The 20,934-nt window shown below is 43.4% G+C and overlaps 1 protein-coding gene across 2 annotated transcripts in view; it reads right to left on the bottom strand.

Moving 5' to 3' along the window:
* The window catches only part of abat (4-aminobutyrate aminotransferase), a 204,893-nt gene that overhangs the window by 35,969 nt on the left and 147,990 nt on the right, over nt 1-20,934 (bottom strand). For both annotated transcript variants that reach the window (XM_078558697.1, XM_078558698.1), the window contains exons 7-10: nt 5,443-5,523; nt 4,752-4,844; nt 3,445-3,507; nt 579-642 (exon numbers count right to left, since the gene is read on the bottom strand). In XM_078558697.1, coding sequence (XP_078414823.1) covers nt 579-642; nt 3,445-3,507; nt 4,752-4,844; nt 5,443-5,523 — 301 coding nt within the window. The remainder of the gene's footprint in view (nt 1-578; nt 643-3,444; nt 3,508-4,751; nt 4,845-5,442; nt 5,524-20,934) is intronic.

Genomic DNA, 20,934 nt, shown 5'->3' with positions numbered 1-20,934 from the left:
TATGTGGGTTGTGGGGGGAGTGGTGAGGTGCTGTGAAGCATGAGGGCTAGAGGACCTAACACCTTCTAAAACAATTGGAACAAAGTCCCAGAGAACCAAGGTGGGCCTTCTAACCAGGCTGCCTTGGCACTTGCCCTTCCCAGTTTGCTTCTGGGGTTGGCAGCCCCCACTCCATCCTGCAGCTGCCCCACCCCCCAGGAGCAAAGATTGTGCACACTTGGGTACTTTACCGAGGTGAAATTTACCCACTCGAGCTACCTGCCACAGTATGCAAAATCCGGCCCTTTGTACCTGGGAATATTTAGTAACCAGCCCTTTTGAGCCAGGTATCTGATATCACCACAACATCATATTCCCGCCTGGCTATCTGCACCTCTGGTTCTTACTTACTATGCTTTGTGCATTTGCATACATGCACTGCAAACCTAACTTAGACCATGGCAAATTTTATTTTGGGGAATTGGAAACAGATATGACTGCACAATACATTAAATTCTATATTGACCGTGTGATCATTCAATCTATTTTCTTTGTTTAATTACATACATTAATTTAAAAGTGAAGAGCATTTTCCTTACCGAAAGTTCTTCCATGAAAACCACCCATGAAGGATAGAATAGTTATGTCTGGGCTACCAGGTGCCTGAAGAAAGAAGCAGTGAGATTATAGCCACCAGGTGACACTGTTTCCTAATGAATCCCAAATGGTCTTGTTTTTGGATCCTTATCTGAACATTTTTTGGTTCTCTACATCCCAGTGCCATTCGCAATTCCATAGCTGAACTAAAGGAATGGAACCTGTTCACAAGCTGCTATGAATGACTCACTGAGGGGCAGCAGAGTGTCCATGGTAATCCTCTGATTATAGCTTGTGAGTTGGCCAGCATAGCCCTGCTGGATATAGGGAGTGAGCACTCTGAGCAATGCTTCCCCTAAGTGGGGAAACCTTCCCTGGTGGGGAAACTATTGGAAGCAATTCTGAGGGACAGAATTAATCTACACTTGGAGAGGCAGGGATTAATCAAGGACAGTCAGCATGGTTTTGTTAAGGGGAGGTCATGTCTGACCAATTTGATTGAATTTTTCGAAGAGGTGACCAGGTGTGTAGATGAGGGCAATGCATTTGACTTGGTCTTCAGCAAGGCTTTTGATAAAGTCCCGCATGGGAGACTGATAACGAAGGTAAGAGCCCATGGGATCCAAGGCAATTTGACAAATTGGATCCAGAATTGGCTGAGTGGCAGGAAGCAAAGGGTGATAGTCGAGGGGTGTTTTTGTGACTGGATGTCTGTGTCCAGTGGGGTTCCATAGGGATCGCTGTTGGGTCCCTTGCTGTTTGTGGTATATATAAATGATGAAAGTAGGAGGGTTGATCAGTAAGTTCGCGGATGACACGAAAATTGGTGGGGTGGTAAATAGTGGGGAGGATAGCCTTAGGTTACAGGAGGATATGGACGGGCTAGTCAGATGGGCTGATCAGTGGCAAATGGAATTTAATCCAGATAAGTGTGAGGTGATGCACTTGGGCAGGACAAACAAGGCACGGGAATACATGATGAACGGTAGGACCCTGGGAAGTACCGAGGATCAGAGGGACCTTGGTGTGCATGTCCACCGGTCCCTTAAGGTAGCGGGACAGGTAGATAAAGTGGTTAACCTTGCCTTTATTAGCCGAGGCATAGAACATAAGAGCAGGGAGGTTATGCTGAAACCGTATAAAATGCTGGTTAGGCCACAGCTAGAGTATTGCGTGCAATTCTGGAATCCGCATTATAGGAAGGATGTGATTGCACTAGAGAGAGTGCAGAGGAGATTTACCAGGATATTGCCTGGGCTGGAGAGTTTTAGTTATGAGGAGAGATTGGATAGACTGGGATTATTTTCCCTGGAACAGAGGAGATTGAGGGGGGACATGATTGAGGTGTATAAAATTATGAGGGGCATAGATAGGGTAGACAGGAAGGAACTGTTCCCCTTGATGAAGGGATCAATAACCGGGGGGCATTTATTTAAGGTAAGGGGCAGGAGGTTTAGAGGGGATGTGAGGAGGAATTTTTTCACCCAGAGGGTGGTGGGAATCTGGAACACACAGCATGAAAGGGTGGTAGAGGCAGAAACCCTCATAACATTTAAGAAGTATTTGGATGTGCACTTGTGATGCCATGGCATACAAGGCTATGGGCCTAGTGCTGGAAAACACATTAGAATAGTTAGGTACTTGTTTGTTCGGCGCAGACTCGATGGGCCGAAGGGCCTTTTTCCGTGCTGTAGACCTCTATGACTCTATGACTAAGAATGCCAGGTCCCTCGATTGATTGAGCACAGAGTGTCTGAGAACAAGGAACCCCATCACCCACCGACGCCCCCCCTTCACTGCCACTAGGCTGCAGGCAAACCTAACAGGTGTGCTGGCCGGTCTTCCCGAATGGAGGGTTCCCTGCCTGCTGAATATCAGCATCAGTGAGATAAGGTCCTTAAGTGGTTGTTAAATGGCTAAAGGGCCTCAATTGACCTCTGTCTGGGAAGACTACCTCTATCCTTCCTGCCAGAAACTTGATTGGGGGCAGTCGGGAAGATGGCAGTCAAGGTCTCCACCTTGCACTTTCCCCCCTGTCCCCCACTTCCAAACTCACCTCGGGGGGGGGGGGGGGTCCTCCCATTGTCTCAGATTGTAGATTAGCACACACATTTCTATCTACTAAAGCGAGATAGTCAAGTGTGCAATTAGCATAAGTCAACAGTGAGTCAATATGTGTGGTCCTCTATTCATTTACTGTTTAACAAATGTGTGGTGAATGGAGGGAGAATGCTAAAACATTACAGTTAGAGGAACAGAGAGTTCTGAGTAGAGAGGGCGTAGTTTGGGACTGGAGAAGGTTACAGAGACAGGAAGGGTTAAGGCCATGCAAGGATTTAAACAGAAAGATGAGAATTTTAGTTTTGAAGCTTTGGAATGCTAGGCGTTGATGTAAGTCAGCAAACACACGGGATAGTAGAAAGAACTGAATTTACACAGTGTTGAAAATGGGAGGGCAGTCAGAAGAGCAATGGAATTGTCAAAAAACAAAATATACACCAGAGTAACAGAAGTATCACAGTATAAATTTATATTACAGAAAAAAATTTTTATATGCATATATGTGAAAACATGTAAAATAGATGAAAGCAGTTGTGTCGACCATATGCTATTTCTCTTGATTGTTCAGATGTATGTTTGTACAAGGAAACAGAACAAAACACAGGAAAATTCTAATCAGGACAAGCAACGCAATTGCTAGTTCAGTCAGACAGTCACACAAATGTTCATTTAATTTTTCAAGCGAGTAAGGTAACAAAAATGAAAGAAAATAAAAACAAAATTATTCACCTACTGGTCATAATTTCCCAAGGAGATGGCATGAGAGGAATGTCAAATTTGATCATAGTTCAGAATTTGAACACTTACCTGATTGATCATGCAAGATTCCAGTTCTTCCTTTGTATGCATAGCTTTCCCTCTTTCTTTGTTCTACAGAGAAAGAGAATTGATGATTTGTTTATATTCTGCATTGGCTGGTCTGTCACCAGTAAGAGTGGATTCCCAATATAAAAGACATCTAGTGGTGCATTTACCTTACAATATTTTTGCTAGCAGGAGTTTAATGTAATGATACTGCTGCCTTCAGGATTGCCAAGAACTACCTGAAGTCATAGCTTTCTCCAGGGGCAGCGGTGTTGGAGCTACAATTTAAATGTTTGGCTTTTGGCTGTGTCAGCTGCCATTTTTGACTTTAAATGGGTTGAAAAGCAGTGATGCACGTTCTTAATTCTTTCTCGCTCAATAAAAAAAATCCATCAGCCAGAAAATAAAGTTGTGGATTATAATTTTCAAATGACTGCAGATGTGTATGAGAAAGGTAGGAAATGTGTCTGTATTTCTGCTGATTCTTTCCTTCCTAAAACAAATGGACAGCGCATTTATTCCAAAGTCTCATAACATTTTTATTATTTAATGACCAATAAGTATTATGTTTTCTTCCTTCCACAGAAATCTGTCAAACATGAATTCAATTAATGACATGATCAATGTGTATCTGTTATTGATCAGGACTTCACAACTTCATTAGAAGGTATCTTGAAACGTGAATTAGATTTTTTGGTGTATTTTTAAGTTGAATGAGATGCTGGGGAATGGCACACCTCACTTCTTTTGACATAGATTCAGCACTAAGCATTCCTAGGACAGGTAAAGCATGACCAGGTACAGAATAAAGCTCCTTAAATATGCTTCTAAATTATGAAGGGATCCCGTGTTTCTATTTCTCTAGTACAAACGCAAAACTGGATGCGGGAAATTGAAATAAAAACAGAAAATGCTGAAAATACTCAGCCAGTCAAGCAGCATCTGTTGAGAGAGAAACAGAGTTAATGTTTCAGGGCAATGAGTTTTCACCAGGGTGGGAAAAAGTTAGAGATGTAACACGTTTAAGCACATTCAGAGGCAGGGAAAGGGTCTATAACCAGCTGTCTTAGATGAATGACACTCCATTTCACCATGAAGGCCATTCACCAGCCCATCCAAGCATATAAGATAGTTGGATCTTTATTTTCAATGATGTCTCACTGCATAATTTACAAAACATTGTCAAATCCCCTAATAGAGATTGTGTAAAAGTCCCTTTTAATATTCTTGCATGATGCAGCCACAAATATATTCACAGGCTGTACTTAAATAGGCACACTTCAAAGGATGGTGGCAATTCTTTCACTTACTCGATACCAGATGCAAGCTGCTTTGAAGGCATTCTCATTGGAACAGGAACCACATGCCATAGTTTGTATTTGCTTCAAACCTTTTGGAGCAACCTGATTAGGAACAAAATTAGAGACTCAATGATAATACATTCATCATGGCTATGCAAGAACAAAAACAGGTCATAGTAATGGTCTGTGATTTAAATCCATTTAGAAACAGTCATCTTGATCACATAGGGTCATCAAAGCTTTGCTTCGGCTCATATAACACTTGTGTTTTTTTCCCTAGTGAAGGTTTCTGTTCATGTGGAGGGTTGTGTTTGTTTAAAAAAATATGGTGAAATCCATGCCATGGATGATTGTAAATTACGTTGCATTATAAATGGATTTTTCCAATTGAAGTAGAAGCTGCTGCAAATGAATCCTTGGTGTACACTGTCTATGTGTAGTATGGTAACAGATAACAAGGACTGAATAAATTACATCTAGAGAAAATGATTCTACAGTATATGGAATTCAACATAATTTTGTTCATTTAACTAAGAGGTGATAATTCATTTAGCCTTTTTGACTTTGTGTGAGACGGCATTCACTAAGAAAGATTAAACGGAATTGTGTTGCTCTAAGCAATTGAGCTGCACTTCATATAGCTTGAAATAATGTCACCCACCACCCCGCTGCGTTTCTCCCGCCACAGAGTTGAACTTACTGAAAGAAGTGTCTCAGACAGTTTCTCAACGTAATTCTCAGGAGGCAGGCAGCCCAGAGCAGGTCTGTTTATAAAAGTGCTCTGTGATAGAACACAACATGAAATAGTCATTGTTCCTTTCAAAAATAACACAGTTAAAAAAACAAGTATATATGCAAACAAAAAAAAATTAGATCACCTCTTGCACGAGACGCAAAGGGAAGAATGAGGAGAGTCAGCCTAAATAATGTTAAAGGGGTAGGGGAATCAGAGACCTGGGGCTGTACATACACAAATCTTTATAGATGGCAAGACAGGTTGATAAGGTTGCCGAGAAACCATATGCAAATCAGGGTTTTATAAAAATATGAATAGCGTACAAAAAGCAAGGAAATTGCTAAAGCTTTATAAAACACTTGTTAGACTGCGGCTGGAGTACTTATTCTGGGCATCACACTTTAGCAAGTGTGTTAAGGCCTTGGCGAGGGTGCAGAGGAGATTTACTAGGATGGTACCAGGGATGAGTTTTATGGAAACACTTGAGAAACTGGGAATGTTCTCCTTGGAGCAGAGAAGGTTAAGAGAACATTTGATAGAAATGGTCAAAATTATGAGGAATTTTAATAGGGTGAACAGGGTGAAATTGTTTCCACAGGCAGGGGGGTTAGTAACCAAAGACACAGCTTTGAGGTAATTGGCAAATGACCCAGAAGGGCCTTGAGAGAACATTTTTTAACACTGAGTTGCTGTGATCTGGAATGTTCCACATAAAAGATTGGTGGAAGCAAATTCAATTGTAACTTTCACAAGGTAATTGGATAAATATTTGAAGGGAGAAAAATTCCAGGGCTATGGAGAAGGAGCAGGAGTGTAGACTAAATGGACAGTTCTTTCAAAGTGCTGGCACAGGCATGATGGGTTGAATGGCCTCCTTTTTCTTTCGTGAGTTGTGGGCATCGTCCACATTTGTTGCCATCCCTGATTGCCCTTGAACTGAGCACAGTTAAGAGTCAACCATATTGGTGTGGGTCTGGAGTCACATGTAGGCCAGACCAGGTAAGCATGGCAGATTTCCCCCTGCCCCCCCTAAAGGGGATTAGTGAACCAGATGGGTTTTTACAACAATTTATGATAGTTGTCATGGTTATTATTACTGAGACTAGCTTTATATAGATTTATTAATTGCTGCCATGGTCAAATTTGAATTTATGTCCTCTCTGAATTACTAGTCTAGTGATATTACCACTATACCACCATCTCCCCAATCCGATGCTGTATGATTCTATGATTCAAAGGTCAAATTACCATACACTTCAATTTTATACTGACATTCATTTCAGACTGATATACTGTAGTTTGATAAAACTAGCTAATCTCCTGTGGCATTACCCATTGGAGAATGGTTATGGATTTAGTTACAAAGTTGGCTATCTGCTTTAGGCCATTCTTTGGTTATCGTGACTAGGTAATTTAAATAGGAACATCTTAATTTCTATTACATACAAATTGTGTTTGCTATTGGATTATTTGATTTGACAGGCAAGGTTATTTGAAGGGATGAAAAATAGCAGAAATTATTGACTTTTTTCTCTCATTATATACTCCTTTGAAAAAAAATCCCAGTTGTGGTTTATTGCCCCCTCTCTTTCAGCTTTTTCCCAAGTTACATGGGATCACCACATTGCTGGTTGATCACCCTTCTCCATTCATATCAACCATCATTTGGATTTGGTGGATGGTTTTCCTGCTGCTAACACTCCCCATTTATTTGGACTGGAGACTGGCACTGATATCCACTGACTTGCCTGCACCATTGGCTGGGTTGCTCTGTAGCCAACAAGTCCCTGGTTTGGGACTTGAACAGTTGTAGGGTTTGCTGGTATTTTATATAAAGTGTTACATTTAGAGATCGAGAGATGCACTAGGCATAAGGTTTTTATAATCACTATACTAATACATCTTCCATGACCTTACTCAGTAAGTTGGAGGCTATGCTGTTCTGACAGGCCCTATTGAAACAATTTGTCCACGGCTATTATGTAATGCTAACTGCACAAATGTGAACAGTAAGTTTTTAAAAAAAAACTATTAGATTGCAAAACTTGATAAAACCTGAAAATGGGTCTGGGAATCGCAATGTACTATTAACCTGCACCCATTGCTTCCAATGCAGGCAGCACACAAACTGTGCTGCTTTAAATGATTACAGCATGCAGCCAGCACTAGGCTTGTTATTAAGTGGCTGCACTGAGAACACAAAATCGTGAGAGGCGAGCATGTGTTCAAGCTAGCCTGCGCTACCTAAATTCAGACTGCTTCTCTTAAAGGAGAATTGCATTGTAGCTGGAGTAGGGAATCATTGCACAACTGAGATTGACCTGGGGAAAGACACAGGGATGATATACAATGGGAGAGGGCAGGCTCAAAGATTTTCCAATGCTGCACTGAAGGCCTTGGTCGAGAAGTTGCAGAGGCAGAGAAGTGGTATCTATCCGCAGTGGGCCAGGAGGCCCTCCAGATACACAGATTCAAAAGGCAGTGGGATCAGATAGTTGTGGCAGTGAATGCCACCAGTGCTACAAGAAGTTCATTGACCTCACAGGAGAGGTCAAGGTTAGTAAATGCATCCCTAAATGCAATATCTTAATAACTGCACCACTATCCTCACACACTGCTCATTTCATCATATCCCCATCATTCACCTCTCAACAATCTCAATTAATTGGGCTTTGTACCTAACATTCATAGCTTTGCCTCACCCTAACATTCATAGTTTCGCCTCACCCTCACACACTTAGCACTGCTGCAAGTCTCACATTCACAGCCATTCATCCATGATGGCTGCATCACCCAAACACATTGCACCATACTCACTAACATACGTGCCTCTCTCTTAAGGTGGTGTATAACTGGCAGGGGACAGGCACAGCTCCATATTCTTACTCTCATAGCCATTACTGGGGCTGTGACCAGCAGCAGGGCTGAAACTATCGAAGATGACAGGGTGCTTATACCAATTTCTCCTTCTCACATCCCACTTGCCCCTCATTCCCCAATCTCTTCTGATTTACAAAATGCAGATAATGTAGGCATTCACCTCTTATTTTTGCCCCCTCCCCTTACCACAGCCCTAGCCTCTCTCCTTTCAGATACCCAAGAAGTGCAACCTGGTCAGGCAGTGGTGGAAATGAAGGAGGTGGAAGAGCAGGAAGAGAGTGATGATGAAGAAACACCATCACACTCATACTCACAGCCACCAGCTCAGATATTGCTCCTGTGTGTATTTTCAAGGATAGCTAAGAGGCGAGATCTGCATGTGGTGACACGGGCATGGGACAAGGTGCAATCACAGTTGTCAGCTGGCCAGAGGGCAAGGTTGCAATGTGTCCTGCTGCAGAGGACTCTGGTGAGGTGTTGTACAGAATAAGGCTGATGGGTATGAACAATGCACAGTACTTGCTGCATTGGCACGCCTGTCAGAAAACCTGCGATCAATGTTAAGGAACATGGAGGACTCCAGCACCAACTTGGCACATGGTCTTTCACAAGTTTGGCGCCCATCCTTTCCATCATGGAAGAGGTGGGCAACTGCATGAGAACACTTGCAGATCTAATCAAGATGCAGGGTCTAATGGCTGATGCCTCAGCTTTCATTACAACACAAGGGGAAGTCACACAACATCAGAGTGCTGTGATGCAAATTTAGATAACTGCCATCACGGCTGTGGATTGCAGTGTACAGAGGGACTTGTAGGGTATCACAACAATCCAGCAATCTGTCTTCCAACACATTGTTGGATTGCTCAGAGAGAACAAACCTACTGTCCTCTCTCAGGATGCAAGCATTCATCCTCCCACCACTGCCCCTCCACTAATACCTTTGCGACTGCCTGTCAGGCAGGCAGCCCAGATATGCCATGCTGCAGTCTGAAGTCGGGCTACTAAGACCAGACTTCCTCAAGGTCTTCCTGCAAGGCCGTCTGCAATCTCCTCCAGTGAAAGTCTGTAGCTTTTCATCAGCCAGCTGCAGCCACTGGGATAGCACCATGTAGTAACACTAGGACAACTTCGTATGCAAGATGGCATATGAAAAGGGGAAGTTCTTGCCAGATTAACTGGCCTCTGAGAGTGCTGGCTCAAGGGATGGGGAACGGGGGTGGTGGGTCCACAGCGGAATCTGTGGATGACAGACAACAGCTTCAGGATTTCTATTAATCTGCGCATGTGCTAAATCCTGAAATTGTGGTCAATTTAAGAGGGGTAATGATGGTGAATGTCAATAGTTCGCCGTCAAACACCACCCCTTGCAAAATCTGTGCCAATACTCATCAATTAGCTGCCAGCATTATGTAAATGTCAAGAACAGCATTTAAACCCAAGACATCACTTTTTAAAAATTCAATTAAGTAAATCACTCAAAAGTCTAACATCAATCCTCAAATTGGCTGACGGTAAATCTGCCACTATTAGGTAATTCCACGTTTGTAGAAGCAGTAAGACTGGCAAGATGAGTTCTGAATTAAAGCTGCTTAAATTTTAAAAATCTAATAGCAGAATTTTATGGATTAAATACTTTTCATCTTCCAAGGAACGTAAAGGGCCAGTTATTTAACCTGTTGACATAAATTAGCTTCCAGCATTATGTTTGAACCAAACCTACCTGCAGCAGATGCAACTGTCCATGACTGTATTGGCAGGAGTGACCACTGCACAGTCCTTGTGGGGACAAAGTCCCGTCTCCACATTGAGAATACACTCCATCGTGTTGTGTGACACTACCACCGTGCTAACTGGGATTGATTTTGAACAGATCTAACAACTCAAGACTGGGCAACCAGGAGGCGCTGTGGACCATTATCAGCAGCAGGATTGTACTCAACCACCATCTGTAACCTTATGGCCCAGCCTATCCCCCACTCTACCATTACCACCAAGCCGGGATCAATGAAGAGTGCAGGAGGGCATGCCAGAAGCAGCACCAGGCATACCTAAAAATGAGGTATCAACCTGGTGAAGCTACAACATAGGACTACTTGTGTGCCAAACAGCATAAGCAGCCAGTGATAGACAGAGCTAAGCAATTCCACAACCCACGGATCAGATCCAAGCTCTGCAGTCCTACCACATCCAGTCATGAATGGTGGTGGACAATTAAACAACTCACTGGAGGAGCAGGTTCCACAAATATCCCAATCCTCAATGATGCGGTGCAAAAGATAAGACTGAAGCATTTGCAACAATCTTCAGACAGAAGTGCTGAGTGGATGATCCATCTCGGCCTCCTCTGGAGGTCCCCAGCATCACAGATGCCAGTCTTCAGCCACTTCCATTCACTCCACATGATATCAAGAATGGCTGAAGGCACTGGATACTGCAAAGGCTATGAGCCCTGGCAATAGTACTGACGACTTGTGCTCAAGAACTTGCTGTGCCTCTAAGCCAAGCTATTCCGGTTTACCTACAACACTGGCATCTATCTGGCAATTTGGAAATTGTCCAGGTATGTCCTGTACACATAAAGCAGGACAAATCCAACCCAACCAATTACCGCCCCATCAGGGCTACTCTCCATCATCAGTAAAATGATGGAAGGGGTCATCAACAGTGCTATCAAGCAGCACTTGCTTAGCAATAACCTGCTCACTGATGCTCAGTTTGAGTTCCATCAGGGTCACTTAGCTTCTGACCTCATTACAGTCTTGGTTCAAACATGGACAAAAGAGCTGAACTGCAGAGGTGAGATGAGAGTGACTGCCCTTGCCATCAAGGCAGCATTTGATTGAGCATGGCATCAAGGAGCCCTAGCAAAGCTGGGGTCAATGGGAATGAGGGGGAAAACTCTCCACTGGTTGGAGTCACACCTAGCACAAAGGAAGATGATTGTGGTTGTTGGAGGTCAGTCATCTCAGTTCCAGGACATGACTGCAGGAGTTCCTCAGGGTCGTGTCCCCGGCCCAACCATCTTCAGCTACTTCATCAATGACCTTCCTTCCATCATAAGGTCAGAAATGGGGATGTTCACTGATCATTGCACAATGTTCAGCACCATTCGTAACTCCTCAGATACTGAAGCAGTCTACGTCCAAATGCAGCAAGACTTGGACATTTCTAGGCTTGGACTGACAAGTGGCAAGTAACATTCACGCCACACAAATGCCAGGCTATGACCACCTGCAACAAGACCACTACCCCATGACATTCAACTGCATTACCATCATTGAATCCTCCACGATTGACATCCTGGGGGTTACTATTGACCAGAAACTGAGCTGGATTAGCCATATAAATACTATGGCTACAAGAGCAAGGTCAGAGGCTAGGAATCCTGCAGCAGGTAACTCACCTCCTGACTCCCAAAAGCCTGTCCACCATCTACAAGGCACAAGTTAGGAATGTGATGGGATACTCTCCACTTGCCTGGATGAGTGCAGCTCCAACAACACTCAAGAAGCTTGATACCATCCAGGACAAAGCAGCCTGCTTGATTGGCACCACATTTACAAACATTCACTCCCTCCACCACCGATGCATAGTGGCAGCAGTGTGTACCATCTACAATATGCACTGCAGCAACTCACCAAGCCTCCTTAGGCAGCACCTTCCAAACCCATGACCACAACCATCTAGAAGGACAAGGGCAGCAGACACATGGGAGCATCACCACCTGGAATTTCCCCTCCAAGCCACTCACCATCCTAACTTGGAAATATATCAACGTTCCTTCACTGTCGTTGGGTCAAAATCCTAGAATTCCCTCCCTAACAGCACTGTGGGTGTACCTACACCACATGGACTGCAGCGGTTCAAAAAGGCAGCTCATCACCACCTTCTCAGGGTCAATTAGGGATGGGCAATAAATGCTGGCCTATCCAGTGAAGCACACATCGCATGAATGAATGAAAAAATGTGACAACGATAGTTTTCTGGCAGAAACTGCATCGTCTAATGTCAGAATTTTAATGCATATTCCGATTTACGACATCAGACCTTATCACTGATAGCAAGTTCAGAAACCCGACTGATGTCAGTTGGGTAATTAAATAGATAATTCTGATAAATGTATAGAAGCCATTGTATAGTGTAATCACTGTGATTTATAACACTAGCTTCAATAACTAATTAAAAATAGAGACCAAATAGCACATGCACACAAGACTCTATTTCAGTAAAGTTTAGTTATTGTTATTTGTTAACCCGTAAACAAAGAATTGAAGGGCAATATCCTGCTAACTTTCGAGAGCCAGTCTTGTTAAGCAAATGAACGGAAATATACCATTTTCCAGCTCAGTGGGATTGCCCTCACTTGGGTTTACATTTGCCTATCTGAGCCTCACCAGAGGATCTTTCACAATAGCTTTAATTCCTACCTTTGCACTGTCACTTTAAAATTCTCCCAAATATCCATTCTCTCATTCCCAGCTACATCCTAGCTCTTGGAACCATCCTCCATTGATATGAGGTCAGCTTCCACATGTACAGTAATGACATCCAGTTTAATTTCTCTCTCAACTCTTCCGTTGCCTCCTTCTGCCAGATAAATTGACTGACACCCACCTTGGATGAGCCACAGCTTCCTCCAGTTAAATATTGGGAAGGCTGAAAATTTTGCGGTCAGTGGCAAACAAATGGCACTCTATGTTCATTAGGCTTACAGCTGCCCATGGACTTTTGTGGGCTTTTGAGTGGCAACTTATGGCCATCGGGTGTTCCATAGAGTGTAACGTCCTCTATAGGAGATCTGGGACCTGTGTGAACAGGGCAAACAATCACATTGAAGAATCTTTACTGAGACACACAGGGGCTTAAATGGGATAGCCACTGAAAATAGGTGGGGGAAATCGTTGCGCAATTAACCTGCCCTGTTGATTATGATGCAGACAGCACACCAACTTCATGCTGCCGGCTCATCTGAATAAAGTCTGTGTCCAGCCAGTGCTAATTGCTGGCTGGATGCATCAGCAAGGGGCCAATATCTTGAGTGACTAGCATAGCTTAAATTTTGTCTGCACTGCTTAAAGTGAGCTGGCACCTCAAAGGGAAGGTGCATTGTGGCTGGAGCAGATGCTGGTAGTTGTGATTGAAGAGAATCTGACCTGGGAAAGAGTGAGAAATGGCACAACCAGGGAGAGTACAGATTCGGTCTTGGTGCAGGAGATGGAAAGGAGAAGAGATATCCTGTATCTACTGAGAGTCCGCAGATCCTTCAGATACAGTCAAAAGGAAGTGGAACTAGATAGTTGTGGAGGTCAATGCCAGGAGTCAAGTCCAGAGGTCCTGGGTGCAATGCTGCAAGAAGTTCAACGACCTCACAGGAACGGTCAAGGTCAATGAGTGCAGCCTCAAATGTCAAATTCTAACAACTACAGCAGTAGTTGTTTTAGCAATTGCTCAAATCACCCACCACACGGCATCACTCACAAGCCAACAGTTTCCATCAGTCAGACCTCATGCCTCACTTTCATAAGCTTCGCCTCACTCTTACACATTTAACACTGCTGCAAGCTTCACACCCACATCTCACTAGCTGTATACACTGCCAGCTATTCAACCATAACATCCATATAATACGCACATTGCACCACACTCACTGATACACTTTCCTCTCTCTTGCGGGAGAAGGTGGCGCACAACTAGAGGCAGCAGCTACTAACCAGAGGGGGACAGGTACAGTTGCATGTACTTACATAGAGGAGACGTTGCTGGCCAGTACACAGGTCATAGCCAGTGGCAAGGCTGAAACCACTGAAGATGACAGTGTGCTCATATTTAATCCTCCTTCCCACATCCCACTTCCCCATCATCCCATGACCTCCTGATTTACAAGCTGTCAAACATGCACCTCTTACTTTTCCCCCTTCCTCACACCACAATCTTAACCTTGTACCTTTCAAAAAACAAAGAGATCCAACCTGGCCAGGCAGTGGAGAAACACCTAGGAGATAGTGATAACAAAATCATCCCACACACTCAGCCACCAGCTCAGCTACTGAAACTGCACACAGATTGGAGGCAGGATCTGCATGTGGTGAGACACTTGGCATGAGTGAGCTGCAGCCAGGACAGGGGGCAAGGGTAACCCTGGTGTCAGCTTGCTGGTGGGTGAGATCAAATATGGGTTCTGCTGCAGAGGAATCAGATGAGGACATTGATTGAGTGGCCTAACAGAAGAACGCTGGCGGGTATGCACAACCAAATACTATGTGCATTGGGAAGGCTAGAAAGCCTGTCAAGGAGCATGAAGGGGTTCAAGAGTAGTTTAGCATGGGGCTTTGCACAGTGTTTGGTGCCAATCCTTTTCAGCAAGGAAATGGTGGCCAACTCCATTCGTACACTTATGCACCCAATCATGATACGGCATCTGACGGTCGATGTTGCAGCTTCCATTGCAACATAACCCGCAGCCACCCAATGTTGAGTACTGCAGCTTGCTGCCATCACGGTTGTGGATTAGAATGCACAAAGGGGCTTTCAGAATGTTGCAGAGCTCTAGCAACATGTCCTTCAACAGGTTAGTAGGATTTCTGAGGCACCACTCCCAGGGAGGCGCAGTGGCTTCAAAGAGTATTAGCCAGCTGTCATCTGTCAGGAAGAAACATTCGTCTTACCACATCTGGCATAATTTCGTTTTAAAATTTGTTTTGGATTGTTAATTTTGTGGTGTATTTTATTTTTGCATTGTGGCCAAGTGGACTGTGTGATGGTCAGTGAGAGGAGATAGTCAGTCAGTGGGGCAGTTAGCAAATGGAGAATTCGAGTTGCAGTTACTAAGACCACACTCCGATGAGTTCCTCATGGACAGCCCAGACAGAAAGAGGCCTTCTAGGCTGCCTCTCCTTTCCTCTTCCTCCTCACCCTCGTGTTCCTCAGCTTCTCACCATATAGCTGGCGGCAAGGCTTCATGATGGCGAGGTAATGCAGCATGTGGCAGACCACCCAGAATCTTGATGCCTACTCTGCCAGGTACTGCATGGTTTCACCGGAGCAGTCCAGGCAGCAGAAGCGTTATTTCAGCACGCCAATGGCCTACTCTAAGATATTTTGTGTGGCAGCATGGCTTTCTTTTTATGCATGGTGCTTACTTGTGCATCTTGCACTGGAGTCATCAGCCAAATGGTCAGCGGATATCCCTTGTTGCCCAGTAGTCACTCTTTGGCTTGAAATGGTGGCTCAAATGCAGCTGGCACAACAGACTGCCACGGAATGAAGGCATCACGACGGCTGCCGGGATACCAGGCATTGACCTGCCTGATTCACTGCATGTGGCCACACACCAGCTGAATGTTGAGGGTGTGGAATCCCTTTTTAGCTGTGGACAGTGTGACCTGCAGTGCCCACAAAACGATGTGTGTACAGTCTGTGGCATCCTGCACCGTAGCAAAGCCTGCAATTCTAGTGAAGCCATATGATCATTCCACTTGCTTGTCTCTGGCAAGAGAAAATTAAATGTAATTTGTTGTTTTTGAGAACAGAGAGCTTCAGTGACCTCTCTTATGCAACATTGGATGACAAACTGGGAGATGTTAGAAATATCTCTAGCTCCAACCTGAAGGTACCAGGAACATAAAAGTTCATGGCCACAGTCACATTCCAGCCAATGGCAATGTGGTCCTTGGTCTGCTCTCAGGTTGGAGCTGTGGCCGCTACGGCTGGTAGATTTCAGTGAAGATTGGTGTAGTGAAGCTTGTAGAGAAGCAGGACCACTTGGGCAGTAACTTCCTGATTTCTGCATGTTATAGTGCATGTGTAGACGTTGCAAGTTGCTGTCCAATTTACCCCATAATAATGCTGAGCACGGATAACTTCACTGTTATTCCTATTGTAAAATTCAGGCCAACATCCTCCACTTCTGTCACAAACTCTTGTCACCAACTCCATCCCCTTTCCCAGCTCCAGTGACAGGCTGACGAGACCATTCACAACTTCGACATCCTGTTCAACCCCGAGCTGAGCTTCTTGCATCATATCCTCTCCATCACGATGAAAGCCTATTTCTAGCACCATTTCATTGTCTACCTCTGTTCCTACGTCAATCAATCTGCTGCCAATAAACTTGAGACTGCAGGCTCCAGTGTTCACCTGGCTGGTCTCTTACCTTTCACCAATTCCTGCCTGCCTATCACCTTCATTCTCACTCATTTGCACTGGCTTTTTATCCTTCAAAATTTTAAAATGGAAATTGTCATCTACATTTTCAAGTCCTTCTGTGGTTTCACCCCCCTCCCTAGCCCGTAACTTTATTTAGTGGTACAACACCCCCCAACTGAACTCTCTATTTGTCCAACTCTGTGCATCTCCTCTCTCTTTAAACTATCTGAGGTAGCTGTGCCAAGGCCCCATAATCTGAACTCCCCCCTAAATCTCTACACTTCTCCAACTGCCTGCCTTCCTAATAGCTCCTTCATTCACTCAGCATCCATTTTTAGTCATACACCCTGTGAAGTGCTTTGAGACAATTTTCATTGTTGAAGGTGCAAGATAAATGCAAGTTGTTGCTGTTTTAGTTGTCAATTAGTAAACAAACAATTGGCGTGTATTTTCTGGCAACAATTGAGGGCCATTCTTACAAATTAAAACTGAATTGATCTGCAGAAATTGGATAGGTGGGTGAAATGCAATCACCCACAATGAATAAAATGTCCTGCAAGTGACAAACCAAGCACCAAAATAATATACCGCTGGTGGGCAGGAAAATAAAAACTAAAGCTTTTCATGCTAGAATTTACTGCTTGAAACTTTTGACACCTGGTAGTAGCCCCCTTTTGAAATGGTACCAGCTGCATCATTAGGTAAAGTTATTGACACTATTTTGAGGCTATTGCCACTTAGTTAATGCCAGATAAGCCAACTGAAAATCATACCAGCAATGATGCCAGCATGCACTCTGGAAATTACCAAATAATGTTTTGTCTACAGCTGTCTGCTGAGCTTACTTTGAATTAGTTATTGGATGGAACAGTCTGATTGTAAATTCCGCAATGCTTGCATAGTCAAGGATCTAACAGTGAAAACTTAATTTTGTTTCGCCACATATCGTTTTATCAAGATGCTCTAGAGCACCATTCAGTGTATCAGAGAAGCAGGGTGTCACTGAAGTTCATCACATGTCTGCAAAGAGAGCACAGCCAAGATCCAGAAGACCCAGATTTTATACTGTTTTGCTGAGCTGCAGGAGGACTGTGCACCTGTGGTAGGATCATCAGAGTTGTCTTTGGTTTGTGCCACTGGGCCTGTCAAAGACCAGGTGCTCCACCTTCCACAGGCCAGCACGCTGGAGATGGGCACATGTCCATTTCATCAGGTTGCTCAAAATGTCCGTGTCACTGTACAGCCCAGATGCACAATGACAGGATGATGTTGCATATAACATTATGCTATTTGGTGGGGCACTGTTGGCAGAATAAGCTGCCTTTCTAGTTAACCTGCTCACTGTGCTCGTGAGAAACCAGCAACCCTCCTTCTTGGAGCTCTAGGATGACACTATTACAACTCCCTTCTGTCCTCTGAAGGCCAGTCTGCAGAGGTTGTGGAGCCATATGGGGTAGAGGAGAGTTGTGGGTTCCTCTGCAACTGATGTTTCCCCAAATCTAGAAACTGACTCTACCGAGGATTCTTCGAGTCATGGGTCACCGCAAAGCTTGGTAGCCCGTTCCTTCATAAATCTGTAAATTGAACAAATGTACGTGGTTTTAGAATTAGATATTAAAATGTAACCTTATTTAAACAGAATTCTTTTATTTATTAATTTGATACCTATTTTAAAATAGTAAACAGAACTACTAAACTTCAAGCATCATTGAAACATAAAATATTATTTCTAATATTTTATATTTCTTCTACTTAAAGTGATATATATGTATCGTTTTTAACTACATGAAAGATTTTTATTTACCTGTAATATTTTACAATGTCATGTGAGTAATGGGTTTCTTTTTAATCATTTTTGTCCAGTGCTGTTTTTTCTCTTCTGCGATAGTTCTCCATTCCCATTTCATAACCAGATTTGAAACCTGTGGCATGGTTTCTTTTCCAGCCTCCTTGGCACAATTCTTAACAGTTTCTGGAATTTTCTATCACATTTTATTCTTTAGGTTCTGCTGTCATTATAATGCTTCCATATCTAAGGAGGTTATTACAGCACTTCTTAAAACTTGCAGTCTGAGAAGTGATCCTTCTTGCACTCCCAGTCTCCAACTTCTCTCTCTGTTAAAATCTTTTCTTGCCTCCTTCATTGGTACTACAATGATCATTGTTTCTCTTATCATTCCTCTATTGTTCCTCCTAAGCTCCAAAGGATCACACTACAGGGTATTTCTTCTCCCTCTAACTTCACTGTGTTGAAATCTTAGAACAGTGGAAGTTCTCTCTCGGCTATCTGGGCAGAAACTCTCAAAACCCAAGTATCTTGGTTTAACTTACTTTATCTCCTCTTTTCAAGCTTCATGATATTCTGACCTATCTTTGGCCTTTTACATGCATTTCTCAATAAACCAAAATGTAACAATCTTGGTTTTTCCTAGTTGAGGCATTTGAATTATTTCCTTCACAAGAATGTTGTGTGGCAACCTTTGCTTTACAGTCAACACAAAGCATTCGGTTTAGCAATGCAGAGTTATGCAGCACCAAAGGAAGTCACTGTCCATTATGTTTGTGTTAGTTCTCTGAAAGTGCTTGCCATTTAGTTCCATTTCCCTGTCCTTTCAACATATCTTTTACATGGTTCTTATTAAGTATTTATCCATTTTACCTTTAAAAAGCTAATAGGAATTCTGCTGCTGCCACTGCATCATGTTCTCAGAGCTTCTGTGTAAGAAAAAGTTTCTCAACTTTTTTCCCATTTGTTCTTTTGGTGACTACTCCAATACTCTCCTGACCGGCTTCCTATCTTTGACCCTCCTGAAATTTGAGCTCATCCAAAACTCTGCTGCCCCTTTCCCTAACTCACACCAAGTCTCGTTCACCTATCACCCCTGAGCTCTCTGACTTACAATGTCCTGTGGTCCAGCAACACCTTGACTTTAAAATTTTCATCCTTGTTTTCAAATTCCTTCTTGGTTTGCCCTCTCCCGAGCTCTGTAACATCCTCCAGTCCTAAAATCCTCAGAATCCTGAGCTCACCCAATTCTAGCCTCTTGCACATCCTTGATTTTAACCACTTCACCTTTGGTGCCTGTGTCTTAAGCTGCCAAGGCCCTGAACTCTGGAGAGATGTCTCTAGACATTTCTGCTTCTCTACCTCTCACTCTTTCTTTAAGATTCTGCTTAAAACATACCTGTCTATCCAAACTTTTGGTCCCCTGTCCAAATATCTCCCTATGTGGCTTGATGTCAAGTTTTGTCTGATGATTCACCTGTAAAGTGCCTTGTAACATTTCACCTCTTTAAAGGTGTTGCATGGGTGTAAATTGTTGTTTTGATCATCAATTTAGTTACTAGCTCATGCAACAGCAGAAACTGTTATAGTTATCTTTTAAAATTCCTCATAATTCTAAGCACCTCCATCACTTATACAACGTATAGAATTTCATAGTATTTAGAGCACAGAAACAGACGAATGTATCCAACTGACGGTGTTTATATTCTCCTCCCATCCCTCTTCATCTAACCCTATCAGCATATCCTTCTATTCCTTTCTCCTTCATGTACTTATCTAGGTTCCCCTTGGATGCCTCTACGCTAATTGCCTCAACTACTTGTAGATGTTGGTTCCACATTCTAACCACTCCCTGGATAAAGAAGCATCTCCTAAATTACCTATTCAATTTAATAGAGACTATTTTATATTTATGACCCATAGTTTTGATCTCCCCAACTGGGGAAGCACCGTCTCGATGTCTATCCTTTCGAACCCCTTCATAATTTTTAAAGGCCTCTATTAGGTCACCCCTTAGAGCTTTTTCTTTTTGAGAAAACAACCCCAGTCCAGTCAGCCTTTCCTGATGAGTATATCCTTTCAGTTCTGGTGTCAACCTTGTGAATAATCTCTCCAAATGTTTTTGTTGTGCGTGGCCTATTCATTTAAGTGTGCGGGCCCTTTAAATCCTATGGCATGGCCGCACACACACAGTAATTTAAAGAGGCTGGTTTGTGCTTGACCTGCTGGGAACTTCTGGGTTTGAGGGAACATTGCTTGGAAAACTTTTTTCTGCACCTTCTCCAAAGCCTCCATATTCTTTTCGTAATATGTAGATCAGAATTGTATGGAGTACAGGTATTCCTTGTTCAAAGTGTGTTCTAATGGTGTGTTTTTGATTTAGTGTGGTTTGTCAATTAGTGAAGTTCCCTGAAGAGTGCTGCCTCCATTTTCGCTTTAGTGTGGTAACTGAATATTCTCTCAAGTTTTTTTTAAAACAAACTTCTGCTTCACTAGCCACCTCGCCTGACTTTCCCATTCACTGCTTCCCTGTCCCAAACCCTCGCTGTTTCCCTCTCGCCGCCTCGTTCGCCACCACTCTCCCGAGTCGTTTAGTAGTACAGAACTTGAGAGTATTGCAGAACAAAAGAGATCATTTTTTG

The sequence above is a fragment of the Cetorhinus maximus genome, chromosome 15 (genome assembly GCF_964194155.1).
Source record: "Cetorhinus maximus chromosome 15, sCetMax3.hap1.1, whole genome shotgun sequence".
NCBI lineage: Eukaryota > Metazoa > Chordata > Chondrichthyes > Lamniformes > Cetorhinidae > Cetorhinus > Cetorhinus maximus.
Note: the sequence above shows the minus strand (reverse complement) of the source record. Positions and strands in the feature narration are given on the sequence as shown.